Source organism: Mastigoproctus giganteus, chromosome 14 (genome assembly GCF_048544385.1).
Source record: "Mastigoproctus giganteus isolate SK-2022 chromosome 14, ASM4854438v1, whole genome shotgun sequence".
Taxonomy (NCBI): Eukaryota; Metazoa; Arthropoda; class Arachnida; order Uropygi; family Thelyphonidae; genus Mastigoproctus; species Mastigoproctus giganteus.
This window is the reverse complement of record NC_143588.1, coordinates 114,238,483-114,264,944: the sequence shown is the minus strand read 5'-3', so window position 1 is coordinate 114,264,944 and position 26,462 is coordinate 114,238,483. Positions and strand designations below refer to the sequence as shown.

General features: G+C 38.9%; 1 protein-coding gene across 1 annotated transcript; it reads right to left on the bottom strand.

Moving 5' to 3' along the window:
- Nucleotides 1–754: 754 nt before the first annotated feature.
- On the bottom strand, nt 755–26,462 carry Su(var)3-7 (Suppressor of variegation 3-7). The gene is made up of 3 exons (XM_090388567.1): nt 26,426–26,462; nt 7,362–7,388; nt 755–3,381 (listed from the first exon to the last, which is right to left on the bottom strand). Exons 1-3 carry the CDS (start codon nt 26,460–26,462, stop codon nt 755–757), a joined length of 2,691 nt encoding a protein of 896 aa, XP_090244693.1.

The window sequence follows — 26,462 nt, the reverse complement described above, 5'->3', positions numbered from 1 at the left end:
AGGCTTAAGTTTTGCAAATTACAGTGTCTGGAGATTAGGCACCAGCGAGGTGATCTGATAGAGGTGTATAAAGCCTTGAATGGTTTGAGCATGCTCAATGCTGATGGGATTCTTCCTCTTGATCAGAATAATCACCTGAGAGGGCATAAGTTCAAATTGAGGAAGGGCAGATGTAGGATAGACGTGAGGAAATTTGCCGTTAGCCAGCGGGTGGTTGGTTGGTGGAACAGACTTCCATCCCTTGTCGTGGAAGTTGATAGCCTAAATAAGTTTAAGGCTCAGCTTCAGCTGGACATGTATTTCGAATGAACAGAGGGGTGAAGTGGAAGTGGTTATTTTTTATTTATTTATTTTTTTTTTCTTTTTTCTTTTGGCTGATGCTGCATAAGCTTGCTTTCTTGCATCAAATGCCTCTACTAATGCTAAAGTTGCTTTCTTGCATCATTTGCCACTATTAATACTAATAATCTGCCATAAATGACCCAAAAAGATTCTCCTTCACCAAAATAATGTACCATTGCACATATTACTCTTTATTCAGCAATTCTGACCAACAAAAATGTTCTTGTCATATTGCACCACCTTATTTTTCTGATTTAGTACTATGAAGCTTTTTATCTATTCCCAAAATGGAAAAAAAAAAAAAGAAAGGAGAACAGTTCTAGTCAATTCAAGAAATACAATCAAACATGAGAGACTGCCTGAAAACATCAACATAAGATGACTTTCAAAAATATTTTAATCAGTGGCAGGCTCAATTCCCTTCATTTAAATTATTAGACTCTAGCGAAATAACTTCAATACTACTAGAAATTGAATCTTCCTGGACATTTTCTACATTGTGATCAGCATCTGCAGAGCGACAAAGAAGTTGACACTTTGTTTTTCTGATAGAATGAATATCACTCTCATAGTGGGATTGCATTTCTTGTACACTGGAAAAGGTTGATGTTCCACAAACATTACAGCCCCGTATAATGTTGTCTGAAAAATATGTTGCATCTCTACTTGGAAAACTGCTGGGATTTATATTCTCGGTAACTGGAAGGTTGCTCTGGATATTTCTATTGCTGGCAATAGAACTGTCACCCCTGTCCACAGCAAAGGAATGCTTGTCTAGATCAACAGTTTCGGCCAAACTTAGCTTTCTTAAATTTTCTGCAAGTGACATTTTCTTCAAATTCTTTTCATGAATATACGACATTAAATGTTGTTGGTATGGTACAGGACCTGAAAATGATTTAAGGCATAAATCACAAGACATAATTAAATCTTTGGTTTTGGTTAAAGAATTATTAATAACATCATTACACGATTCTGCTTCCAGAAGATTCTGCTTCTTGGAAGATGCTGCATCTACAACTAAGCTCTTGTCTGATGACTGTTTATAATCTTCAAACTGGTTCTTTGAAAAATAATTTTGATTAGTTAGGTCCTCTCTCAGTTTCTTCATTTTCAACTGTTTTTGATGAACATCACTGTTAAGATGCTGCTGATAAGGTACTGGTCCTGAAAACTTTTTTGCACAAATATCACATTGTGCATAAAAATAATTAATAGAGCTGGTAAGATAAAAATCCTCTTTAGGCTTAGGATTTAAATCATGATTTGCATTTATGATCATAGACTTTTGATTGTGCTCATTCCAATTCTGTATCTTGTTAAAATCAGAACTTTCAACATCTTCCTTATCTACATTGCAATCTAAGGCTTCTTCAGGTGTTATACCTTCAGCTTCATTTAAGCTGTCTGGTGACTGCTGGTAATGTTCAAAATGTTTTTTTGAGCTCTCTTGATTAGTAAGAGCTTCCATTAATTTCTTCTTTTTCAACTGTTTCTGATGAACCTCACATTTAAGATGTTGTTGATAAGGTATTAGTCCTGAAAATTTTTTTCCACAAACTTCACAGTTTGCAAAAAATTCGGGGTTGAGGAGGTAAGCCATTTCTTCAGGTTTGTGATTTAAATCATGACCTTGCTCTGAGACCATAGACGATGCAGCCTTTTCCCTATCTTGCATGTTGCAGTCTAGACCTTCCTTGAATGGTACACCTTCAGCTTCATTTATGCTCTCAACTGATTCCTCATAGCATTCAAAACTTGAACTATCTTGATTAGTAAGATCCTTCATCAGTTTCTTTATTTTCAATTGCTGCAACTGTTTCAGATGGGGGGCACTGATGAGATGCTGTTGATAAGGTATTGGTCCTGAAAATTTTTTTTTACAAATTTCACAGAATGAAAAATAATCACTCATAAAGTTTGGGAGATAATCCATTTCTTTAGGCTTCGGATTTATATCATGGTCTACTTTTGTAATCAAAGAGTCCTGATCACATTTTTCATCCAGATTCTGTATCTCTTTGTTAAAATTGGAATCTGCAGGATCTTCCATATTATTTTTGTAGCAATCTAAGGCTTCTTCAGGTGTTATACCTTCAGCTTCATTTAAGCTGTCTGGTGACTGCTGATAACATTCAAAATGTTTTCTTGAACTATCTTGATTAATAAGATCTTCCAACAATTTCTTTTTTTTTAGCTGTTTCTGGTGAATATCACTTGTAAGGTGCTGCTGATAAGGTATTGGTCCTGAAAATTTTTTTTTACAAATTTCACAGAATGAAAAATAATCACTCATAGAGTTTGGGAGATAATCCATTTCTTTAGGCTTTGGATTTATATCATGGTCTACTTTTGTAATCAAAGAGTCCTGATCACATTTTTCATCCAGATTCTGTATCTCTTTGTTAAAATTGGAATCTGCAGGATCTTCCATATTATTTTTGTAGCAATCTAAGGCTTCTTCAGGTGTTATACCTTCAGCTTCATTTAAGCTGTCTGGTGACTGCTGGTAACATTCAAAATGTTTTCTTGAACTATCTTGATTAATAAGATCTTCCAACAATTTCTTTTTTTTTAGCTGTTTCTGGTGAATATCACTTGTAAGGTGCTGCTGATAAGGTATTGGTCCTGAAAATTTTTTTTTACAAATTTCACAGAATGAAAAATAATCACTCATAGAGTTTGGGAGATAATCCATTTCTTTAGGCTTTGGATTTATATCATGGTCTACTTTTGTAATCAAAGAGTCCTGATCACATTTTTCATCCAGATTCTGTATCTCTTTGTTAAAATTGGAATCTGCAGGATCTTCCATATTATTTTTGTAGCAATCTAAGGCTTCTTCAGGTGTTATACCTTCAGCTTCATTTAAGCTGTCTGGTGACTGCTGGTAACATTCAAAATGTTTTCTTGAACTATCTTGATTAATAAGATCTTCCAACAATTTCTTTTTTTTTAGCTGTTTCTGGTGAATATCACTTGTAAGGTGCTGCTGATAAGGTATTGGTCCTGAAAATTTTTTTGCACAAACTTTGCAATGTGCAAAAAATTCATTATTTGGGTTGAAGACATAATCAGTTTCATCAGGCTGTAATGAACTTTCTAGTTTATTTTCCAATTCTTCTTTAGATTTAGAGAGCTGTTTATAGAGCTCAAATTTTTTTTTGTGTTTTTCACTCTCAATATGCAACCGGTATGGAACTGGGCCAGAAAAAGATTTCTTGCATATTTTACACATTAAGGTGTCCTCCATTGTTTATATCTGAAATAAAAATAATAATAATAATAAGCAAAAATATATGGCAATCACAAAAAGAAACAAGACAATGCACTCCACTTGTTTAATTTGTGTTTTTAAAGCAAGGGATACAAAAATCAGTGGATTTAAGTATCAAAGGATATTTAAATCCAAGCATTTGATTAAAAAAAAAAAAAATCTTAAAAATTCTAAACATGAAAAATCTCGATTCTTGTCCAATTGTTATTGAAACAGTTTTCACCAAAATACTGACTACATGGATCTTAACTATTCTTTTGGTGGCATGGTACACAGGTATATCAAAAAATGTAAATTGCTGATATTAATGGGCAGTTCAACTTGCATGGAGTGTAATCTGCCTTTAATTTCTTAAAGAATTACAGATTATTCTCAGACATTTCATGGTAGAATCCCATCAGCATTAAGCTTGCTCAACCCATTCAAGGCTTTATACACCTCGCAGATGCCTAGTCCCCAGATGCTGCACCTTGCAGAACTTTAGCCTTTCTTGGTAAGAGCACCCTTTGTTGCCTTCACCAATCTTGTTGCCCTTCTCTATACACACTCAAGCAACTCTACATTCTTTCTAAAATGAGGTGCACACAGTACTCAAGGCATGGCCTGACCATTGCCAAGGGGATAATCACCTCCTTTTCCCTACTAGCAAAATTCCTGTATATCATTAGCAATACTCCATGACTTGCTCTGGCAGCCTATCTGCATTGCTCAGAAAGCTTCATATCTGACTGCACAATTATTCCCAGTTCTTTTTCATTTTCTACCATCCTAAGTGTAGTACCACACAGTTGGTACGTTTCTCTGGGGTTACTTCTACCCATGTGCAGTAATTTGCATTTGTCAATGTTAAACTTCAATTGCTACTTCTCAGCCCATCTTCCCAACTTTGCTAGATTCTGTTGCAGTGGAACTGCTATTGATATCATCAACAACCCTGCCAACCTTTGTATCATCTGCATATTTGGAACATTAAGCCTGATATACCTTCATCAATATCACTGATAAATATACAAAACAGCGGGGCAAACACCAAACCCTGGGGGACTCCACTAATAACATTAGTCCATGAAGAGCAGTGTCCATTGATTACAGCTCTGTCAACCCCCACTCAACCACCATTTTATCTATTGTAGCAACTTGCTCTTAATACCATACTGCTCCAACTTGTACAGTAGTCTTCCACGTGCAACAGTATCAAAAACACTCCTGAAATATAAGTATATGATATCCAAATTATTTTTTGCATCCAGTTCCTTTGTAAGCCCATCATAGTATCCAATCAAATTTGTCAGACAAGACTTTCCCTTAACAAACTCATGATGTGTCTGAATTATTACTGCAGTCTTGTCTAGATGATCCTGCAATGCTTATTTAACCAGTGACTCCATTATTTTCCCCAGAACAGACATTGAACTAACAGGTCTGTAATTACTTGTGTGTCCTTTTGATCCCCCTTCACAGAGCCGTGCTGAGGTGAGGCAACGAGGTTCTTGCCTCAATGAAAAGGTGAAAGGGGTGCCAAAAGAAAGATTAAATAATTGCCATCATTAACAGTAGGGTGCAATTTTTTCATTCTTGCCTCGGGTACTAAAATGGCTTGGCACGGCCCTGGATCCCTCTTTGTGAAATGGGGATATATTTGTACATTGCAGTCCATGGAGACTTCTCCTGAGTCCAAGGCTGCTCTCATAATTATGGCTAAGAATTTGCTTACTTCCTTTGCCACCTCCTTTAATATAACTGGATAGATCCCATCCACCCCAGGTGCCTTACCTCTGTTACAACAATTTCTCCTCCACTTTGCTCTCAGTTATTACAAAATCATTAGGCTCCCCATTAGAGTTTAATAAGCTTCTGCCTTTCACTTCCATTCAGTTTGTCAGCTATCTGAGCATGATCAACAGTCAAACCATCGATATCAAGTGGACCGAACTGATTCAACCCCGTCCTTCTAGAGTTTATATAAGTAAAGAAGTCCTTGCTGTTTTTCTTAACATCCTTTGCCAAAGATTTCTCGTAATCTGCCTTCGCTTGCCTAATCTCTTTTGTGACTTGATTACAGACTAGCTTATATCTATCATTGGCTTCTGTGTTGCCTGATAATTTATGTACATCCCATGCATTTTTCTTCTCTGCCACAAGTCTCATTACTTCATGTGACAACCAATTTAGGCCTAAAATTTGAACAATATTTCTTAGTTGGAACAAAAAGCTTAATAGCTACCAAGATGAATACCTTGAATGCAATAGCAAATTTAGAATTTGATGTTACCAACAGCAATACCACCGAAGAAGTGGTACTTTCTGTACCACTTCTTCAGTGACTGTAAAGGCAGCATAAGTGGTAAATTTATTAGTTATCGGTTATGCTCTGTATAGTCTCAGAAGAAGTGGTACAGGAAGTACCATGAAACAAATAATCTGTAGTTCTTTAAGAAATTAAAGGCAGATTACACTCCACATAGGATGAACTGCTCATTACTTCACCAATTTCCAATACTGAACACATCAGAGATTGGTTTATTTCAACTCCTGTATTAAAATCACCTGCTGTTATTACAGACAGTATTACTGCCATTATTTTATTGCAATCAATAAGAGCTTAATTCTCATTAATCTCAGATTACAACTACAAAAAACCATAGTATTAATTCAAAGAGCAGGCTGGATATAAAAATAAGTAAAATTTAAGTAAAAACATAAAAATAAGTGTTCAATAAAGCAGCTCAATACTGTAACTTACAAGAGCGATTAAGTTCACTTGATACAGCCATAAACAAGGCTTACAAGTTGTGTAAAAAAAAAAAAAAAAAAAAAAATACCAACAATACCCATAAGAAAACAATGAACTAGTATATATATATATACAGGGTGTTTCAGTTAAACGTTTCAGAACTTCTAAGAGGGGTAGGGTACATCCTGACAACTCGAAATCATATAGCAATGTGGGGTCGGAAATGCTTTCCTGAAGCGGTGTTGTACACAGAAGCACCATAAAAAGAAAAGAGACCGTAAGTGAGAAATCGTTTTAATAATACATGAAAAGAAGCAAAAGGTACATGGACTAAAGTAAGTGTTCGAAGTTTCTTCAACCTCGTATTGCTTTCGCACAGTGGTACCTTGGAAAATGTGCTACAAATCCCCTTTTTCCTGCTGAAGTGTTGTTTTCCGATGAGGCATCCTTCACAAGGGAAGGAATTTTCAACACGCATAACGACCATATCTGGGCGGTCGAGAACCCGCATGCAATACGACGTCGTGCAGCACAGATTCGATTTTCGGTCAATGTATGGGCCGGTATTATGGGAGATCACCTCATCGGACATTACCTGTTACCGTGTCGTCTAACCGGACCTATCTACTTGATCTTTCTGCAGCAAGTATTGCCACAACTTTTGAGAGATGAACAGATTTCTGCATCGACGCAACAGACAATGTGGTTCCAACACGATGGAGCCCCTGCCCATTATAGCGGAGATGTTCGTAACTACCTGGATGTCACATTTGGTCAACAGTGGATCGGACGTGGTGGTCCCGTGCGTTGGCCTGCTCGGTCACCCGACCTATCATGTCTTGATTTTTATTTCTGGGGTCATATGAAATCGCTAGTTTATGACACCCCTGTTGACAATGCTGAGGAGCTGGTTGCAAGAATCGCAGTAGCTGCCGAAGAAATTCGAAATTCGCCTGGAGTATTCCAGAATGTTCGGATGTCCATGCGTCGGAGATGTGAGGCGTGCATTGTAGCCCGTGGAAGAAATTTCGAACACTTACTTTAATCTATGTACCTTTTGCTTCTTTTCATGTATTATTAAAACGATTTCTCACTTACGGTCTCGTTTCTTTTTATGGTGCTTCTGTGTACAACACCGCTTCAGGAAAGCATTTCCGACCCCACATTGCTATATGATTTCGAGTTGTCAGGATGTACCCTACCCCTCTTAGAAGTTCTGAAACGTTTAACTGAAACACCCTGTATATATATATTAAATCATGTTATTGAGTAAACCATAATTAATGCAGCTTGATCACAAGCATTATGCATGTGCAAAATTATACAAAAAAAAAAAAAAAAAAACTGTTAACAGGATTTTGGTTAATATAACATAACACAAATTAAAAACTTCGATTAAAAGTACAAAACATTACAGTTAAAAAAAGCCACATTGGTTACCATGGTGTTCAGTTAAGCTTGACATCAACAGTAAAATGAAATCAATTTTTTGACTAACAAGATATCAAAAGTTCAGCAGAAATATTTTTTAGGGCTAGTTCAAAGGTTTACTTGTAAGCAAGAGGTTCTGAATCAAGATTTAGAACAGTAATGTCTTTAACTCTGCAGAAAAGAAATGAGGTTTCAATTTACCCTAACCTGTTCAGAGGAATCATTTTTAAGTTTTTTTGGATCAGCAAAGAATATGCAAACCTATAAAAGTCCATTGATCAGAGCAATGTACTAAGTCGTAAAGACTACAGAAGAGATACAAATTTTACTTCAACAAAGTATTTTTAAAAGTGGTGTAACAAACAATCAGGATATTGAAATTGCCTCTTCATGATAACTGCCTTTAAAACCAATATACCATGCCATCAATTTTATGAAGGCTGCATCAATACCAAAGAAAAAAAAAGGATATTTGGTTTAAATATTCTATTACAGCATTTAATGATTAAATTCACAAAGAATTTTATTGCTATTGACTAATAAAGAATTAAATAACCAAATTATAAGGCTGATTGATGAAGAGAAATATTAATTTTAAACAGGGCACGATAACATGTAACTAGGAAATGTGACTTTAAAGGATTTAAGAATCAATTGAACTATGCTATATATTAGTATCAGTATTGGAAATAACTTTGACAATATCGCGTGATACAGCATGTACTCAGTTACTATTTACAAAAGTGAAATATCGGGTTACCAATGCGAGTTAGAACTTATCGCCATTTACAAAATCAGACAAGCAAAATTAAAAGTATACAAGGTTTAGGTTACAGTTTATAAAGTTCGTATTACTCTTAAATATATGATATTACATTACTTCGCAATTTTCTAACTTATTCTACACTCCAAAAGAGAGAACGCCAAAAAGTTGGATATATAGCACAAATTTTCTACAACTCTACTTACATTTAGACTTATTTTATCTTATTTTCTTACTTGCCTATAACTAGTCCGGAACACAAAAATGCTACGTTAAAAGCTTTTTACTAACACAACAAAAAGTTAACTTTAATATAACTCCTGGACAATTCCAACACCTAAGCCATTTTTAAATCCCAAACCAAAACCAAAACCAAATTACCGCTACAACATAAACACATGTTGCAACTTGTTGCGCAAGTGCGAAATCCGCCCACCTTGAGAAGTACTACACGTGATAAGTGCTTCACTACCCGCTCAGCAGTGCTCAAACTTTAAAAAGATTATTATTATTATTATTATTATTATTAATAGCCATATGGTGCAATGAAGCTTGAAGCTTATGCTGCACCAGGAAAAAAAAAAAAAAAATTCCCACGTTTCCTGACAGAGAGAGAGAAGTAGAAGTGAATCACCAAGAAAGAGAAGGATGATGATATCCAGCTCAGGACCCTGGGTGTGCCAAGCCCATACTCATCAGATGTGAGCCTTTTAGACCTTTCTTCTTTTAAAATTTCATTCGCATCCCGAAACTTAACCTCTATATAAAGCAACAGAGTTCAGCTGGTTTAGTACACCCATTGACAAGTACATTGCAGATGATACAAAAGTTGGCAGGGTTGTTAATTAATAACAGGCTGCTGCTGCAACAGGATCTGGAAAAGTTGGGTAGATGGACTCAAAAGTGGCAACTGAAGTTTAACATTGACAAATGCAAAGTACGGCATATGGGTAGCAGTAATCCCAGACAGTGGCGGATCCAGAAAAAAATGACAGGAAGGGCACCATTTTGTGCACTCGAATGGCGATCACATTAACATTGCTACTGTAGTCAGTTCAAAATAGCTGAGCCACAATGCAAAAATAGATAAAATCCTATGTTAACAATGAAAAAAAAAAAAAAACAACTTCTTTGTAGTTAAAGGGAATTTAAACGATTGGTGTATATTTTCCGAAAAACGACAGGGGGGAAACGTGCTCTGAGCGCCAACTCTGAATCCGCCACTGACCTCAGAGAAATCTACCAACTATGTGGTGTTACACTAAGGGTAGTGGAGAATGAAAGAGACCTGGGGGTAATTGTGCAGTCAGATATGAAGTTTTCTAAGTAGTGCAGACAGACTTCCAGAGTAGTTCATGGGGACTTGTCAATGATATACAGGAATTTTGCGAGTAGGAATAAGGAGGTGATTATCCCCTTGTATAGGGCAATCGTCAGGCTACACCTGGAGTACTGCGTAAAAGCCTGGAAGTCTCATTTTAAGAAGGATGTAGAGTTGATAGAACGAGTACAGAAAAGGGTAACAAGACTGGTGAAGGAAAAAAAGGGTTTCTGTTATGAAGAAAGGCTTACGTTCTGCAAATTGCAGGTTCTGGGAACTAGGCACCTGCGATGTGGTCTGATGGATGTGTATAAGGCCTTGAATGTATTGAGCAGGCTCAATGTTGATAGTATTCTTCCTCTTGCTCAGATTACAAACCTGATTACAAAACTGAAACAGGCAGTTGTAGAACAGATGTGCAGAAGTTTCCCTTTAGCCAGCGGGTAGTTAATTGCTGGAACAAACTCCAGCTGTTGTTTTGGCAGGAGGAAGTTGATAGCTTAAATAAATTCAAGTCAGAACTAGATAAACAGTTGGAAGGAATGGATCAGTGAAATGGGAAGGGATTTTTTATTTTTTTTTTCGGCAGATGCTATATAAGCTTGCTTTTTTGCATCATGTGAGTCTAGTAGCATTAGCATTAGTAGAGGCATATGATGCAAGAAAGCAAGCTTATGCAGCATCAGCCAAAAAAAAAAAAAAAAAAAAAAAAAACCCTCTCATTTCACCCCTCTGTTCGTTCCAAATACCTGTCCAGCTCAGTTAAATTTTTTTAGACTATCAACTTCCACAACAAAGGATGGAAGTCTGTTCCACTGAACAACTGCCCGCTGGCTAAAGGCAAACTTCCGCACATGTATCCTACATCTGTCTTTCCTCAATTTGAATTTATGCCCTCTCAGGTGATTATTCTGAACAAGAGGAAGAATCCCATCAGCATTGAGCATGCTCAAACCATTCAAGGCTTTATACACCTCAATCAGATCACCTTGCAGGTGCCTAGTCTCCAGACACTGTAATTTGCAAAACTTAAGCCTTTCTTTGTAAGAACAACCCTTGGTTCCATTCACTAATCTTGTTGCCCCTCTCTGTACTCGTTCCAACAGCTCTACATCCTTTTTAAAATGAGGCCTCCAGACCTGTATACTTGTATACCTGTCAGGCCACACCTGACAAGGGGTGACAAGGCCTGACAAGGGGTGTAGCCTTATACAAGGGGATAATCACCTACTTATCCCTGATAGAAAAATTCGAGTATATTATTAACAAGATACAATGAGCTACTCTTGCACACCATCTGCACTGCTCAGAAAACTTCATATCTGCCTGTACAATTACCCCCAGGTCCTTTTCATTCTCTACCACTGTCAGTGTAGTACCACAGAGTTGATACGTTACTCTACGGTTACTGCTTCCCATATGTAGTACTGGACATTTGTCAAGGTTAAACTTCTTTTGCCACCTCTCAGCCCAACTGCAACATTTCTAGATCCTGTTGCAGCAGCGTACTGTCATTAATGTCCTTAACAACCCTGCCAACCTTCGTACTCGTATCGTCTGCAAACTTGGACATTAAGCTTGATATACCATCCGTCCTTCTAGAGTTTACATAGGTAAAGAACTCTTTGCTGTTTTTCTTTGCATCCTTTGCTAAAGATTTCTCGTAATCTGCCTTTGCCTGCCTAATCTCCTTTGTGACTTGGTTACAGACCAGCTTATATCTATCATATGTTTCCATGTTACCCATTAATTTATATGTATCCCATGCATTTTTCTTCTCTGCCATATGTTTCATTAGTTCATCTGACATCAATTTAGGCCTGAACCTTGAACAATATTTTTTAGTTGGTATGAAAAGCCTAGTAGCTTCCAAGACAAATTCTTTCGATCCTTTTCATTTTAAATTTGTTATTGGCAGCATCATCAGTTGGTCCCACTGTATAAAATTTAAATACTGTCTCAGACCACCGTAGTCGCCTTTACGAAAGCAAAAACCCTTCCCTTTACCCCTGATGGTTAGCATTAACATTAGCAAAGGCACATGATGCAAGAAAGCAAGCTTATATAACATCAGCCAAAAAAAAAAAAAAAACTCTTATTTCACCCATTCACTCGCTCCAAATGTTTGTCAAGGTCGGCCTTGAATCTATTTAAACTATCAACTTCTACAATGATAGATGGAAGTTTGTTCCACCAATCAATCACCCGCTGGCTAAAGGCAAACTTCCGCACATCTATCCTACAACCGTCTTTCCTCAATTTGAATTTATGCCCTCTCAGGCGATTATTCTGAGCAAGAGGAAGAATTCCATCCGCATTGAGCATGCTCAAACCATTCAAAGCTTTATACATCTCAATCAGATCACCATGGTAGTTACCTCTTTGAGTAAATCCCACATCAGTACAGTGTGATCACTGCCACCTAGTGGTTCCTTTATCTGCAGATTCTTAATACAGGAATGATCACTGCTGATAACCAGATCATGAGTATTACCCTCTCTTCTTGCCTCTCGAACATGCGCTGCTGCAGAAAACAATCATCCAATAAATTCACAAATGTCTTACTAGTGTGCGAGTGACCAACCCACAGGTTCCAGTCAATATCGGGGAAGTAAAAATCCACTATTATAAGACATTGGTATTAAGGTCAAGTCGCTAAAATGGATAAAAGGGTGGTTGAGTGAGAGAAGACAGATAGCGGTAATCAATGGACGCTGGTCTTCGTGGCTAAGGTTATTATGGAGTTCCCCAGGGTTCGGTGTTGGGCCCACTGTTGTTTTGTAAATTTTTCAATGATATTGATTCAGGTATATCAGGCTTAATGTCCAAGTTTGCAGATGATACAAAGTTTGGCAGGGTGGTTAATGACAGTAATGGCAGTGTGCTACTGCAACAGGATCTAGAAAAGTTGGGCAGATGGGCTGAGAAGTAGTTTGCATTTGTCAAATAACAAATCGCATTTGTTAACATTGACAAATGCTAACATAAATGCCATTGACAAATATGGGTAGGAGTAACCACAGAGAAACGTACCATCTGTGTTGTTCTACTCTTAGGATGGTAGAAAATGACAAAGACCTGGGAGTAATTGGGCAGTCAGATGTGAAGGTTTTTGAGCAGTGCAGCCAGGCTGCCAGAGCAGCTCAGGGGTATTGTCAATGATACACAGGAATTTTGCTAGTAGGGAAAAGGAGGTGATTGTCCCTTTGTATAAGGTAATGGTCAAGCCATGCCTTGAGTACTGTGTACATATCTGGGGGCCTCATTTTAGAAAGGATGTGGAGTTGCTTGAGCGTGTACAGAGAAGGGCATCAGGACTGGTGAGGGGAATAAAGGTGTTCCTTTACCAAGAAAGGCTTAAGTTCTGCAAACTGCAGCTTCTAGAGGCCAGGCACCTGCAAGGTGATCTAAATGAGGTGTTTAAGGCCTTGAATGAATCGAGCAAACTCAATGTTGATGGGATTGTTTCTCTTGCTCAGATTATGAACCTGAGGGGGAATAAATTTTGTGTTGTGGAAGTTGATAGCGTAAATAAATTCAAAGAAGAATTAGATAAAGCTTTGCAGCAAATGGAGTGGTGAAATGGGAAGGTTTTTTTTTTTTTTTTTTTTTTGGCTGATGTTAAGCTTACTTTCTGGCATCAGATACTACTACTACTCTACGTGCTTAATTCAAATTAAATAAAAACTTTTTTAGCAAAACGTTTTTACTTTTTGCTAATATTAGTAATTTTAGCAAAACTAAAATTAACACTACATCAAATAAAAACTAGTAATTTTATGTAACTAAATAAAAAAGTAAGAAACTTTATATGAAAAACAAGATATTTGAGTTTTCCACTATAATCGTTTTGTTGATTTAAATTTGTGGAATTATTTAATAAGCACTGCTCGACAAAATTAACAGAATAAAATGTTTTTCATTGTGAACAGTGTCACCAAAGTCGAATGTGTTATATAATAGGCATCCTGCCATGCAAATTCAAGTATCCGATAAAAATCGATTTACCACCATAGAGAGCCGCACACCATGCGACTTATTCATGCCTATAAAAATACGAATGGCGCCCACATCACCTTATTCTCGTTTTGTCAGCTTGCTCAGTGAGACAGTAACATCTCCACTACTCAGGATGGCAAATCATTGTCGTTTAGATGATTCTTTAACATGGCGGGCCGTTAGACGACTTGAAGCCATGCAGTCGCAGACGGCCTACAAACCAAAGATTCTAGACGTTATTTCATCTGCAGATAAGTAGGAATGTGGTACCGTCACCCCAACAACAGAGAAAAGGGCACTTATGTTGAAGGCATTATTCTCGTGCGTGCGGGATTGAATAATGATCAACGGCCGCACCTCTCCATGTTTTTGATAGGGGTACTGTAACTGTACAGAGGTACCGAAAACAACCCTCGAATCCTATATGCGAATTTTTAGGGATGTGTTTGGCTCATATTTTCTTTTCATGCACGACAATGCCACTGCACATAGAGCTCAAACGGTGGAAGAATATCCTGAAGCTGAAGATTCCAACCACTGCCGCGGCCGGCACGATCACTAGACTTAAATCAGATCAAACATGTATACGACACACTTGGACATTGCATTGCAGGTCGATAACCAACTCCTCCCTTCCTGATTTAGACTCTTTACAAATTGTGATATTATGCAGCTCTGCTGACCCAGTGACCAAATGGACAGAAGCCCTGAAACCGTCCCCAAGTCAGACTGCATGAACATACATCTCTAATTTTGACTTAACAAAAGGGACAAATCCGCTGTGAGACCCGTACTAGTGAGACAGTCTAGTGATAACCACACATTTGACGATCAGACCTGAAAGCTCCGAACTCGTAGTGACAAGTATACATCGGGCGGGACACATTCGTACAGTCCCAAGTGTGATAGCTTTGCCAGACTCTGAAAAAAAAAAAAAAGACAAGATGGGACAGGACCTTCGTCCCAGCTATGACACTCCAAAGCACAGCTCAGCTGCTGCCATTAAGCTTTCTTTGCCACGCTCCCTTGCGTGGTTCTTTTTCTCCACCAGCCAGGCAGGGGGGAGGTTACTCCTGGTCGCCTGTCCCCTTGCCATCCCTCTGGTGGGGCATTGGACTGCTCCACTGATTTGGGGATTATCTTCTCTACGGACCCCTTATCTCTGTCTTTTCCCCCTGCCTTCAATCTCCCTTCCCTTCCCTTCTCTATCTTATAACCAGCGTCTGAACCATCTCGAAATTGCCTGAGCCCTACATCTTAATAACACTTAATAAAACTTAATAACAACATCAATTGCATAATCAGCAATCCTTTTGGCTGACCCCTATCTGTAGCGTTTTTTTTAGGTCCTAGCCACTGAAATCTCAGGAAATTAGGTGGCAGGACCTGTTAGAGTAAATATAATACTGGTGTACCTGGTCTGCTTCCACGGGGCAGAGTGTGGACAACGTTGGAACCCATTAGGGGCCCATTAGCTAAATGACCAGAGGAACAATGGTACACGACATTACACATATACAAAATCCATACACTTTTAAACCTCTGGCATTGACAGTGTTCTGTTCCCCACCCACAATGTATACTACGCAGAGATGGGGGAAACCCCTGGTGCCGTTTGACACTAAACACACTCTACACTCTTTCCTCGGTCACTTGGCTCACCAAGTGACCATTGGTGGAAGAATGAGATTTGTTGTCTGTCTCTTCATTTCATACACGCTCTTATATCCAGTGCGGTTCATCGCAGTCAAGCCTCTTTAGCCGTTGGAGGGGATCATACGCCGTATTGATGTCATTGACCATATTTTCGAGCATCCTGTATTGACTTCTTTAATGTGACCGTTTTGGTAATTCTTGTACAACCCTCATAAATGTCCTTTATACCTGTCCGAACTTTCTCGCTGTCTCTTAATTTCATGGTTATTCTGTGGTACACCACCATACCAAATTTTATGCCGCTTCATCGCAAGGTGCACGAGTTACACCACGTTTTAACGTATTATGTTAATTTTGTTGAGCACTGCAGCAACATTATATTAAAATAAAAATCTGTTAATACAGATATGATATAAGCTGGTTTTTTTTTTTTTTTTTTGTAGTTTAGAGTTTCACTACTTTTACAGGCAGTAAACCAACAATTCTATTTTAATAGAATATCTTATTACTTGTGGTCCGACAACTAATTTATCTATATGATTGTCTGCGCGGGTAGCACAGTGGTATTGTTACCGTCCTCCCTACACCGTGGTGGAGAAGGCCTGGGTTCATTAATCCCCTCGATGATGCGAGGAACTTTTGTGGGCTTTTTTTTACTCCGATGCTGTGTTTGTCGGTCTCAGGCGTAGGTAGCAAGGTTTTCCTCCCCCATAAACTGGGGTTTTTTCGTCCAGCAAACAGGCAAGTCGACCAGAGCACACGCGTAATTTACAGACAAAATAAATAGATGGGTAGATGTAATCATTTACAGGGGATCCTAATATATCATTTTTTTTTAATCTTTCCTATTATATCATGTTAATTACAATCCGATGACATGAAGCAAAAATCAAATTTTATCTCTTTTACTGCAAACACTTAAGTACTGATATCATAAATGACAAAGACATTTCTGGAACACTTATTTTGAAATATTCAGAACAGCCATCACGTTTTTTCATCTTTAATACTAGAAAATCTCTTCCCTTTTCAGTTTGTTTTTCGATAAAAGGAGTGCAATGATTAGTAAAAAAAAAACTATCTTATTAGGGCCACTGGAGAACGACTCATTTGCCCATGCGTAATACGTTCATAAAGTGCGTGTGTTCTGTGGTCAATTTGCTTCCTGTTTTGCTGGAGGAAAAACTCGAGTTTCCGGAAGTGGGGGGGAGAGCCTTGCGATTCACGCTTGAGACAAACCACGAATTGAAGCTCATAAAAGTTTTTCGCATCATTGACAGGATTGGAACCAAAGTCTTTTCCACTCAATGTGGAGAGGACGGTGATTATAACCACTGGAATACCTGTGAGGACAGTAGTACTAAGTAATTAAATACAGTGAATAACGTTCAAGACAGAGTGCAAATTCCCTTTTTTATCAAAAACTGTCTTGCAGGTTCAAGTGCCATCAAAATGAATTACTGAAGCAAAAATTGTCCAGTCAATTTTTACTGTAAACACGTATACTGTTACCGTAAAAGAAAAAGACATCTCTTGAACACTTATTTTGAAATATTCATAAGTCATTACAACACCAACTATCAGTTATCTTGAATTCTACTTTAAATGTAATGAAATGTTTCTCTTGACTCAAAACTTTTGTCTTGTTAATTTTATTTTGTACAGTAAATGAAGGCCACTTCAACTCAACAAGTGTTCACTCTGCTTTCTTGCATCATATGCCTCTACTAATGCTAACGTTAAAGTAATATTATGAATATTACGTTCTTAGCGTTTTTTCACCAACCTTTCATGGAGTAAAATAAAATTAAAATAAAATAAAACAAAACAAATCTTGATAACTATACATTTGTATTTACAATAACCTGTATTTACAAAATTAATATACGTATTACAATATTAAAAGTATTAAAACACAAGATTAAAATGCATTAAAATATACTAAGTTAAAAGCGATAAAATCCCGTAGCTTTCAAAGGCTCCAGCCTTCTTCTTCAGCAGTACTCTCTATTATTCAGTACACCTTTAAATATCAGCAGGGTAATGGTAGGCATCACATGTTTCCATTCTCACGTGTTCCGCTCTCTCGCATTGTGGAACCGGAAGTGGCACGAACGGAAGTCGTACGGAACCGTTCATCCTTTTTTAGGATAATAGTCTCTAAAAGGGGGTGAATCCGTACACCCCTATCCCTATTAATGTTGGTTGTAGAGCTGATCCGCAAACTCTCGAGCCACTTACGGTCCCAGAACCTATGCGCCCGATCGGTGATAGTGGCATCGTCTGGGGAGATCTGGTGCTGCTTCTCCCAAAAATGTTCGGCCACGGCGGACTTGTCATATTCCGCATTTCTTATTGCTTTTTTGTGTTCCCCCAGACGATCTTTGAGACGACGTTTTGTCTCCCCTACATAACATTCCCCACAATCCGGGCATCTAATATTATATACGACCCCACTAGCATCCTCTTTTTGAATGGGGTCCTTAACTTGAGACACAACTGTGCGCAGTCTTCGTCCCGGAAGCTGCACACAGCGTGTCTGATATTTTCTTAATACTCTAGTTATATAATCCGTCAAGCCCGGATAATAGGGAATGTATGCAGTAGATACTGGTATAAAAGATTCATCTGTCCTCTGATTTTCATTAATAAATTTATCTATAATCCTCTGGGGGTAACCACATTTAGTAAAATTATGATATCATTTGATGTAAAATCGTTATTCACTTGTATTCCTATTGACCATGGAGTGTGGTGTGCAAACATAGTTTTACAGAGGGATACTACCCTAAATACTAGGACGCGACTTAATCCAGAAGATATTAGGAAGGGTATAGAATTGTGCCTCTCAAGTAACACTATGGTTTTTGATAACATTATATATAAGCAGGTTAATGGTACAGCTATGAGCTCCCCCATTAGCGCAATTATAGCAAATCTAGCTATGGAGGAGCTCGAGACCAGAATATTTAATGCTAGTGTTCTCCCTATGCGCCCCTGGAAAAGGTATGTGGATGATACGTTTACATTTGTTCGGAAGGGGAGTGAAGATCATGTGTTGAATATCTTAAATGGCTTCTCCCAATTCATACAATTTACATCGGAAGTTGAAGATGGAGGAGTTCTGCCGTTCCTGGATGTGTTGGTCTGTAGGGAAGACCAGCAGTTAAAGACAAAAGTCTTTAGAAAAACGATGTGTAAAGGGCAATATACGCATTATAATTCAGCCCTGACCAGCCATCATAGGAACAGTGTGATAAGAACGCTAATTAATAGAGCGAAATCACATTGCAGTAACTCCGATGATAGGAAAGCAGAGTATGAACGTGTCACGGCGGATCTTACTAAATGTGGTTACCCCCAGAGGATTATAGATAAATTTATTAATGAAAATCAGAGGACAGATGAATCTTTTATACCAGTATCTACTGCATACATTCCCTATTATCCGGGCTTGACGGATTATATAACTAGAGTATTAAGAAAATATCAGACACGCTGTGTGCAGCTTCCGGGACGAAGACTGCGCACAGTTGTGTCTCAAGTTAAGGACCCCATTCAAAAAGAGGATGCTAGTGGGGTCGTATATAATATTAGATGCCCGGATTGTGGGGAATGTTATGTAGGGGAGACAAAACGTCGTCTCAAAGATCGTCTGGGGGAACACAAAAAAGCAATAAGAAATGCGGAATATGACAAGTCCGCCGTGGCCGAACATTTTTGGGAGAAGCAGCACCAGATCTCCCCAGACGATGCCACTATCACCGATCGGGCGCATAGGTTCTGGGACCGTAAGTGGCTCGAGAGTTTGCGGATCAGCTCTACAACCAACATTAATAGGGATAGGGGTGTACGGATTCACCCCCTTTTAGAGACTATTATCCTAAAAAAGGATGAACGGTTCCGTACGACTTCCGTTCGTGCCACTTCCGGTTCCACAATGCGAGAGAGCGGAACACGTGAGAATGGAAACATGTGATGCCTACCATTACCCTGCTGATATTTAAAGGTGTACTGAATAATAGAGAGTACTGCTGAAGAAGAAGGCTGGAGCCTTTGAAAGCTACGGGATTTTATCGCTTTTAACTTAGTATATTTTAATGCATTTTAATCTTGTGTTTTAATACTTTTAATATTGTAATACGTATATTAATTTTGTAAATACAGGTTATTGTAAATATAGTTATCAAGATTTGTTTTGTTTTATTTTATTTTAATTTTATTTTACTCCATGAAAGGTTGGTGAAAAAACGCTAAGAACGTAATATGAATATACCCAACCTCAGAGGCCTATTTGAGGAGTAATATTATGAACATACAAAAACACTGTAAAACCAGGAAGTGGCAAATACTAGATAACCCACTTCCAGACTTCTGTCCCTGTTATGAGGTGGCCTCCACTATCTACACTACTGGACAAAATCAGTAGAACAAATATATTTTATGAATATTTTATTGTGAATAGTGTCACCGAAGGCAAATATTTTATAATATGCATTCTGTCATGCAAATTCCGAGTATCCAATATAAATCGATCTACCATCTTACAGAGCAGAACATTATAGTGGGATAGAAACATCTCCAGTACTCAGGGTGGCAAGTCACTGTAGATGATTCTTTGAGATGGCAGTTGGAACGACGCATTGAAGCTGGGCAGTTACAGGCGAAGGAGGTACATTGGCTTAATGTGTGTCCGAAGATCATCTCGGCAATATGGAAGCAGTTTCAGGAGACATAAACCATTACAAGAAGAGCTGGTCAAATTCGTCCGAGGGCTAGGTTAACCAGAAGAGACCGCTATCTGGCTCTACCAACAAAATTGAACTCTACGATGTCCTATCATCAACAGTCTCTTGAGGTTGCTTCAGACACAGGCGAAATATTTACAACCGGACTGTGTTAAGAAGGCTCGATCCAAGTGGACTCTATGCAAGGAAGCCAGTGATTTGTATCCAAAAGTTCGTCGAAACTGGAGCCATGAACATGTGACTTGAGTCTCACAAATGGGATACAGTTCTGTTCGCGGATGAGTCCCGTTTTAGTCTACAAACATATTTATTTCATTTGGCGGCGGTATTCTTGTGTAGGGCAGATTAATGATCAATGGCCGCACCCCTCCATGTTTTTGATAGGGATACCATAACTGTGCAGCGGTCCGAAAACAGATTCTCGTGCATTTGGGATGGTTGAGTGGCAGAAGACAGAGAGTGGTAATCAATGGACACTGCTCAACGTGGACTAATGTTATTAGTGGAGTTCCTCAGGGTTCAGTGTTGGGTCCATTGTTGTTTTCTGTATTTATAAATGATATTGATGATGGGTTATCAGGCTTAATGTCCAAGTTTGCAGACGATACAAAGGTTGGCAGGGTTGTTAAGGACACTACTGATACTATGCTGCTGCAACAGGATCTGGAAAGGTTGAGCAGATGGGCTGAGAGGTGGCAAATGAAGTTTAACATTGACAAATGTAAAGTACTACATATGGGAAACAGTAATCCCAGATCAACGTATCAACTCTGTGGTACTACGCTGACAGTGGTAGAGAATGAAAAGGACCTGGGGGTAATTGTGCAGGCAGATATGAAGTTCTCTGAGCAGTGCAGACGAGCTGCAAGAGTAGCTCATGGTGTCTTGTCAATGATATACAGGAATTTTTCTAGCAGGGACAGGGATGTGATTATTCCCTTGTATAAGGCATTGGTCAGGCCACACCTTGAGTACTGTATACAGGTCTGGAGGCCTCATTTCAAGAAGGATGTAGAACTGCTGGAACGAGTACAGAGAAGGGCATAGTGACATAGTGACATAGTGTTTTTTGACAAGCGGCACCGGTGCTTTCGCACAACTCCGCATTTGAATCTCTTGTGAAGTAAGACAGTACAGTACTGTCAAGGCCAGATATCATATGTTAGTGTATGTTCATGTTTGCTTAGTGCGGGTTATGTTGTTCATCTGGCCGCTTAGCCTAGGGTCTGTGGAACACCACAGACTGCTAGTTACCGTCACTGGCACTGGGAGCCGGACCAGGTATGTGGAAAGAGAACTCTGGCTGGCCGACCCTGGGGTTAGCCTGAGCTTCCCAGGGAGGGCCGAGAAAAAAAAAAAAATAATAAAATAAAATAAAAAAGAATAATAATAAATAATATAAAAAAATAAAAATAATAATAATAAAAAAAAAAAAAATTAATAAAAAAAAAATAATAATAATAAAAAATAAAATAAATAAATAAAATAAAATAAATAAAAATAAAAAAATAAATAAAAAAAAAAAAAAAAATTTTTTTTTTTTTTTTGAAATAGGAGAAGGGGTGAGAGATTGAGGAGAAGAAAGAAGGTAAGCAGAAGAGAGAGGGTGAGGTAGGGTGGGCTCCCCCCTGGGGGGAGCCCACCCTACCTCAGGAAGAAGAGAAAAGGTTGTGAGGTCAAGTGACTCACAAAGTCAGATTGCCTAATAGCATGATCCTGCATTTGAAAGTCAAATGCCAGCCCCACTCCCAGAGGAGTATTTATATGAGTTCCTGCACAAGTAGGAAAATCAGATATTGTCATACACCTTGAAGAGAAGAGGTGCCAGCAAGTGAGTGGGTCCCACAATGGGCAGGGGGCCCAGGGTCAACAATTTAATCTTCTTCATCCAAGGGTGACTTGTAGGCAATGGGCAGTGTCCCACACTGGGACTTGGATAATCTTCTCTTAGGGGATGAGAGGAGGCACATGGATTCATGAAACTCAAGGATTGCTTGGAGTTCTTGTGGCTATTGTAGAAAAGTCCTTTTTGGGTTCGTGGGTTTGTCAGATAGCTTCCTTTGTGAACGTCGAGAGATTCCTGTTAGGTCATGACAAAGATCAATATTCTGTTTGTGTTTTCTTTGATTCCATTCAGGATATGTTCTGTGAATTGAGTTTTGGGTTCATTATAAGATGGGGGTGCGTTGAACAGTTTGCTGTAGGTGAATTTGACGCATTTCAAATACAGTCTGGGCAAAAGTAGTGAAGGCTTTGTAGTTGGTTTCGTCAATTATGTAGAGGTGTTCCTGCCCACTGGGTATATTTCCAGTTTTGGTAATTAGGAGACTTCTGGGTAAATCATAAAGAGGGCAATTATACATGAGGTGAATCCAGTCTTCATTGTCACCGCATGTGCAGAGAGGAGAATCGGTGAGACCCAGACAGAGAAGGGCAACAAGATTAGTGAATGGAACAAAGGGTTGCTCTTACGAAGAAAGGCTTAAGTTTTGCAAATTACAGAGCCTGGAGACTAGGCATCGCCGAGGTGATCTGATAGAGGTGTACAAGGCTTTGAATGGCTTGAGCATGCTCAATGCCGATGGAATTCTTCCTCTTGCTCAGAATAATCACCTGAGAGGGCATAAATTCAAATTGAGGAAGGACGGATGTCGGATAGATGTGCGGAAATTCGCCTTTAGCCAGCGGGCAGTTGGTTTGTGGAATAGACTTCCATCGCTTGTTGTTGAAGTTGATAGCCTAAACAAATTTAAGGCTCAGCTGGACAGGTATTTCGAACGAATTGAAGGGTGAAATGGGAGTAGTGGTTGTTTTTTTTTTTTTTTTTTTTCTTTTTTTTTTGGCTGATGCTGAATAAGCTTGCTTTCTTGCATCATATGCCTCTACTAATGCTAATGCTAATGCTAATTTGGCCCAGATTTTTCTTTTCACGTACAACGGCACCGAACACAGAGCTCAGAAGACACAGATATTATTTACACAATTTGTGCGAGGGGCCCTGTTCGACAGAATCGGTTGAAAATACTTGTGGCCAGCACTGAACATGTGGGATATCCATAGACGTTGCAATGCATGACAACTCCCCCGGTCACTTGGTAAGCTAAGGTCTGTGCTGGAAGAAGAATGGGATTTGTTGCCACAGAATCTTATACAAACTCCTATATCCAGTACGGTTCACCACTGTCAGGCGTTTATCCACTGGAGGGGTCATACGACGTACTGATATCATATGACCATATTTTCGAGCACTTTCTGTGATGTGATATTTTTGGTCATTCTTAGACTCCTATAAATGTTTTCATACCTGTTCAGAGTTTCTTGCTGTCTCCTCATTTTATCGTTATTCTGAGTTATACCACCATACCAAATTTTGTCTCGGTTCGCCAGCTGCACGAGTCATACCAAGTTTTATACGTGTTCTGTTAATTTTGTACAGACCAGGTCTGCAAAATACACTGCAGAGGGTTGCCATTACGTGGATTATTCAAGATTGTCCATTCAATCTTGAATGATCCACGAATCGTCCAAGATTGTCAACATACTGCCTCTGAATGCTCAAATTTCTGACATCTGAAGCATGATAGCGTTCGGTAAATACGGTCAGCCATAACAGTTCAGATGTGGCCTTTACAGAAGTTAGTAAATTTGGTAAGTTGAATGTTAGTATGTTTCTCATTGGAAGTAATGAGCCATCCCTTTTAATTAGGACTAGCTGTACCCATTGCGAAAATTTCACAATTAGTAGCAGTTTTTCTCTAGCTGTCCTAAAGAAATGTAGTCAGTGTTGTGAGCAGGTAAGCCAGTACGCGATGAATACTTGGGAAGAAATATCTTCAATTTGAGACCACTTTTAGCCCGATTGGGCTGAAAGTGGTATCAAAAAATCCCGCCCAACCTCAATGCACTTTGCAACTCTTGTGGTGGTAATATGACATGTTGTTCTTCTGAGGTTGTCTTGGCTTTCCTTTGAGGGCAGCAGTATCCAAAATACAAGTGAACAATTTCTCTCGTATTCATCCTTTTGCTGTATAATACACTGTTCATCCATCCCCAGAAACAAAAATCTAACAGTGAGGTCTGGAGACCTTGGTGGCCAATGAATGGAACCACCTCGACCGATCCATCATTCAGGGAAAGTTCGATTTAGATATTGTATCACCAAACAGGCATAACGTGAAGGAGCTCCGTCATCCTGAAAGTCCATACCAATCCTTGTAGCGAAAGGAATATCCTCCAATGGTAGTGGAAGTTCGTTTTGCAGAAATTCTTGCTAAATGGCCCCTGTAACACAACAGGCCCAATCAACTGATTTTGTCGATGATACCGCACATGTTTACACAGAAGCGATGTTGAAAATTTGTTTCTACAGTGGCATGTGGTTTTTCGTCTGACCACTATGATAGTTACGGGTATTGATACTGTCACGGGTGATAGTAGCTTCATTGCTGAACAGTATTAATGGAATAACCAGCGATTAATAGCATTTACCTACCGACAAAATTACAATCGTCTCCTGGTTGAAGGGGTCGCGTTCGCTATATGTGAAATGTATACAAGCTGTGATCATGTAACATTCACCATACTTGTCTGTGCAACACCAATATGCGTAAAAACCCTTCGTGCTAATAGAAGTATGTTCTACCGACTGAAAACTGTGTTCTATCTCCTCCACATTTTGTTCATTTGTTCGTTCAGAAGATGAGCGCTAGGAACTGTACCTATCTCACGGTTTGGCGTAAACACTAGTAAATGCTCTTGAATTCAGTATTCCTTAGTTAGGAATCTGTTGACAGTATTCTCGGCAAGCAGCAGTAGCACTTCTACCACAAGTGGTAGGAGTCAGATAACCCATAGTGCAACGGGAAAGCCTCTCCCTAGAGGAGCTGCCTTACTGATCATGGCCTCTCTAGCGCCAGGTACATTACACTTGTAACTAATGAAATTGTGTCTGCATATAATACAGGATATTTCTTTCTATTCACCACTAATGCAATGTTTTTAATATTTAAATATTTGCAATCCGATCTTTAAGAGAATGATTATTGCAAAGTTATCGTATTTTATGGAGTTTCTGGCCCGTTCCGTAAAATCAAACCATTCGGAATTTTTGTATTTTCCCATTTTTCTGTATGACATGTTGTTAATAACAGAAAAGTACTGTGCTTGAGACCACTTTCAAACCAATCATTCACAATGGCCGCCTCAAGAAAACAAGTGTTTTCAATTTAGGCAATTGTTCGGTGCTTGTGTTGCATTTGATTTTGGGTTTACTGGCATAACAGCAACCTAGACTATAATGTGCCAACCACGACTTGTATTGCATTGATTCAACAAGCAGGTCACCTGATTTTAGTTGGCAACCTATTTTTGGTGAGTCAGCAGCATTCTCTAAAACATTTCTGGGTCAGGAAAGGAGAGAGCTTACTGATTGGCTGGTCAGTCAATGAATGCATTATAAGAGAGACTAGACATTCTGGTCTGTATTCCTTTACCTTTTAGCATAGGAAGGGTTGTGATCTTCCTGCTCAGAATGTGATGGGACATTGGTTGCACAAGGGTCAGTATTGGCAATCCATATTTTCTCCTTTCAGGCCTTGGCAGATTAATTTTTCTACCAAGGTTTCTGGCCACAACCATGGGAATACAGGAGCAGTGCCTGGTGTGACCAAGTGGAAAAGTTATTAATAAAACTGAGCAATAAAGGTGGCTTTCCTTTTTTGCTCTCGGTGCCTCCGTAGCCAGGTGGGAAAGAGCAGCAGTGCGTAGCACACGCTTCTTGATTAGACCGGGGTTCGAGCCCGTCACCACCAAATACGGAAAGGTCAGGGAATGACCACTACATATCCTGGAGCAATATGGCCTTAGTTGCTAATGCTCCTAAAAAACAACTTTCTTGCTCTGTACGAGCACTTTTGTAACATGAGCTGTTATTAGATTTCTTAACGATAACATAACTATAATTTGCTTGTAAGAAATCAGAGAAATTGTCACAATTGCTTGGCATCTGGGGTCAAATATTTTAGTGTTACGTGCTGTTATTCAGTCTGCTCCTAAATATGTGAAAAAAAAAAAAGTATAAAACAGGTGTCAAATTGGGCTGAGTGTTGTTCTAACAGGCCAACCAAATTAGACTGCAGTAGTGGGTGCAACCTACCAGAAAACTTCTCTGCCCTGTAGTCATCATATGCCAT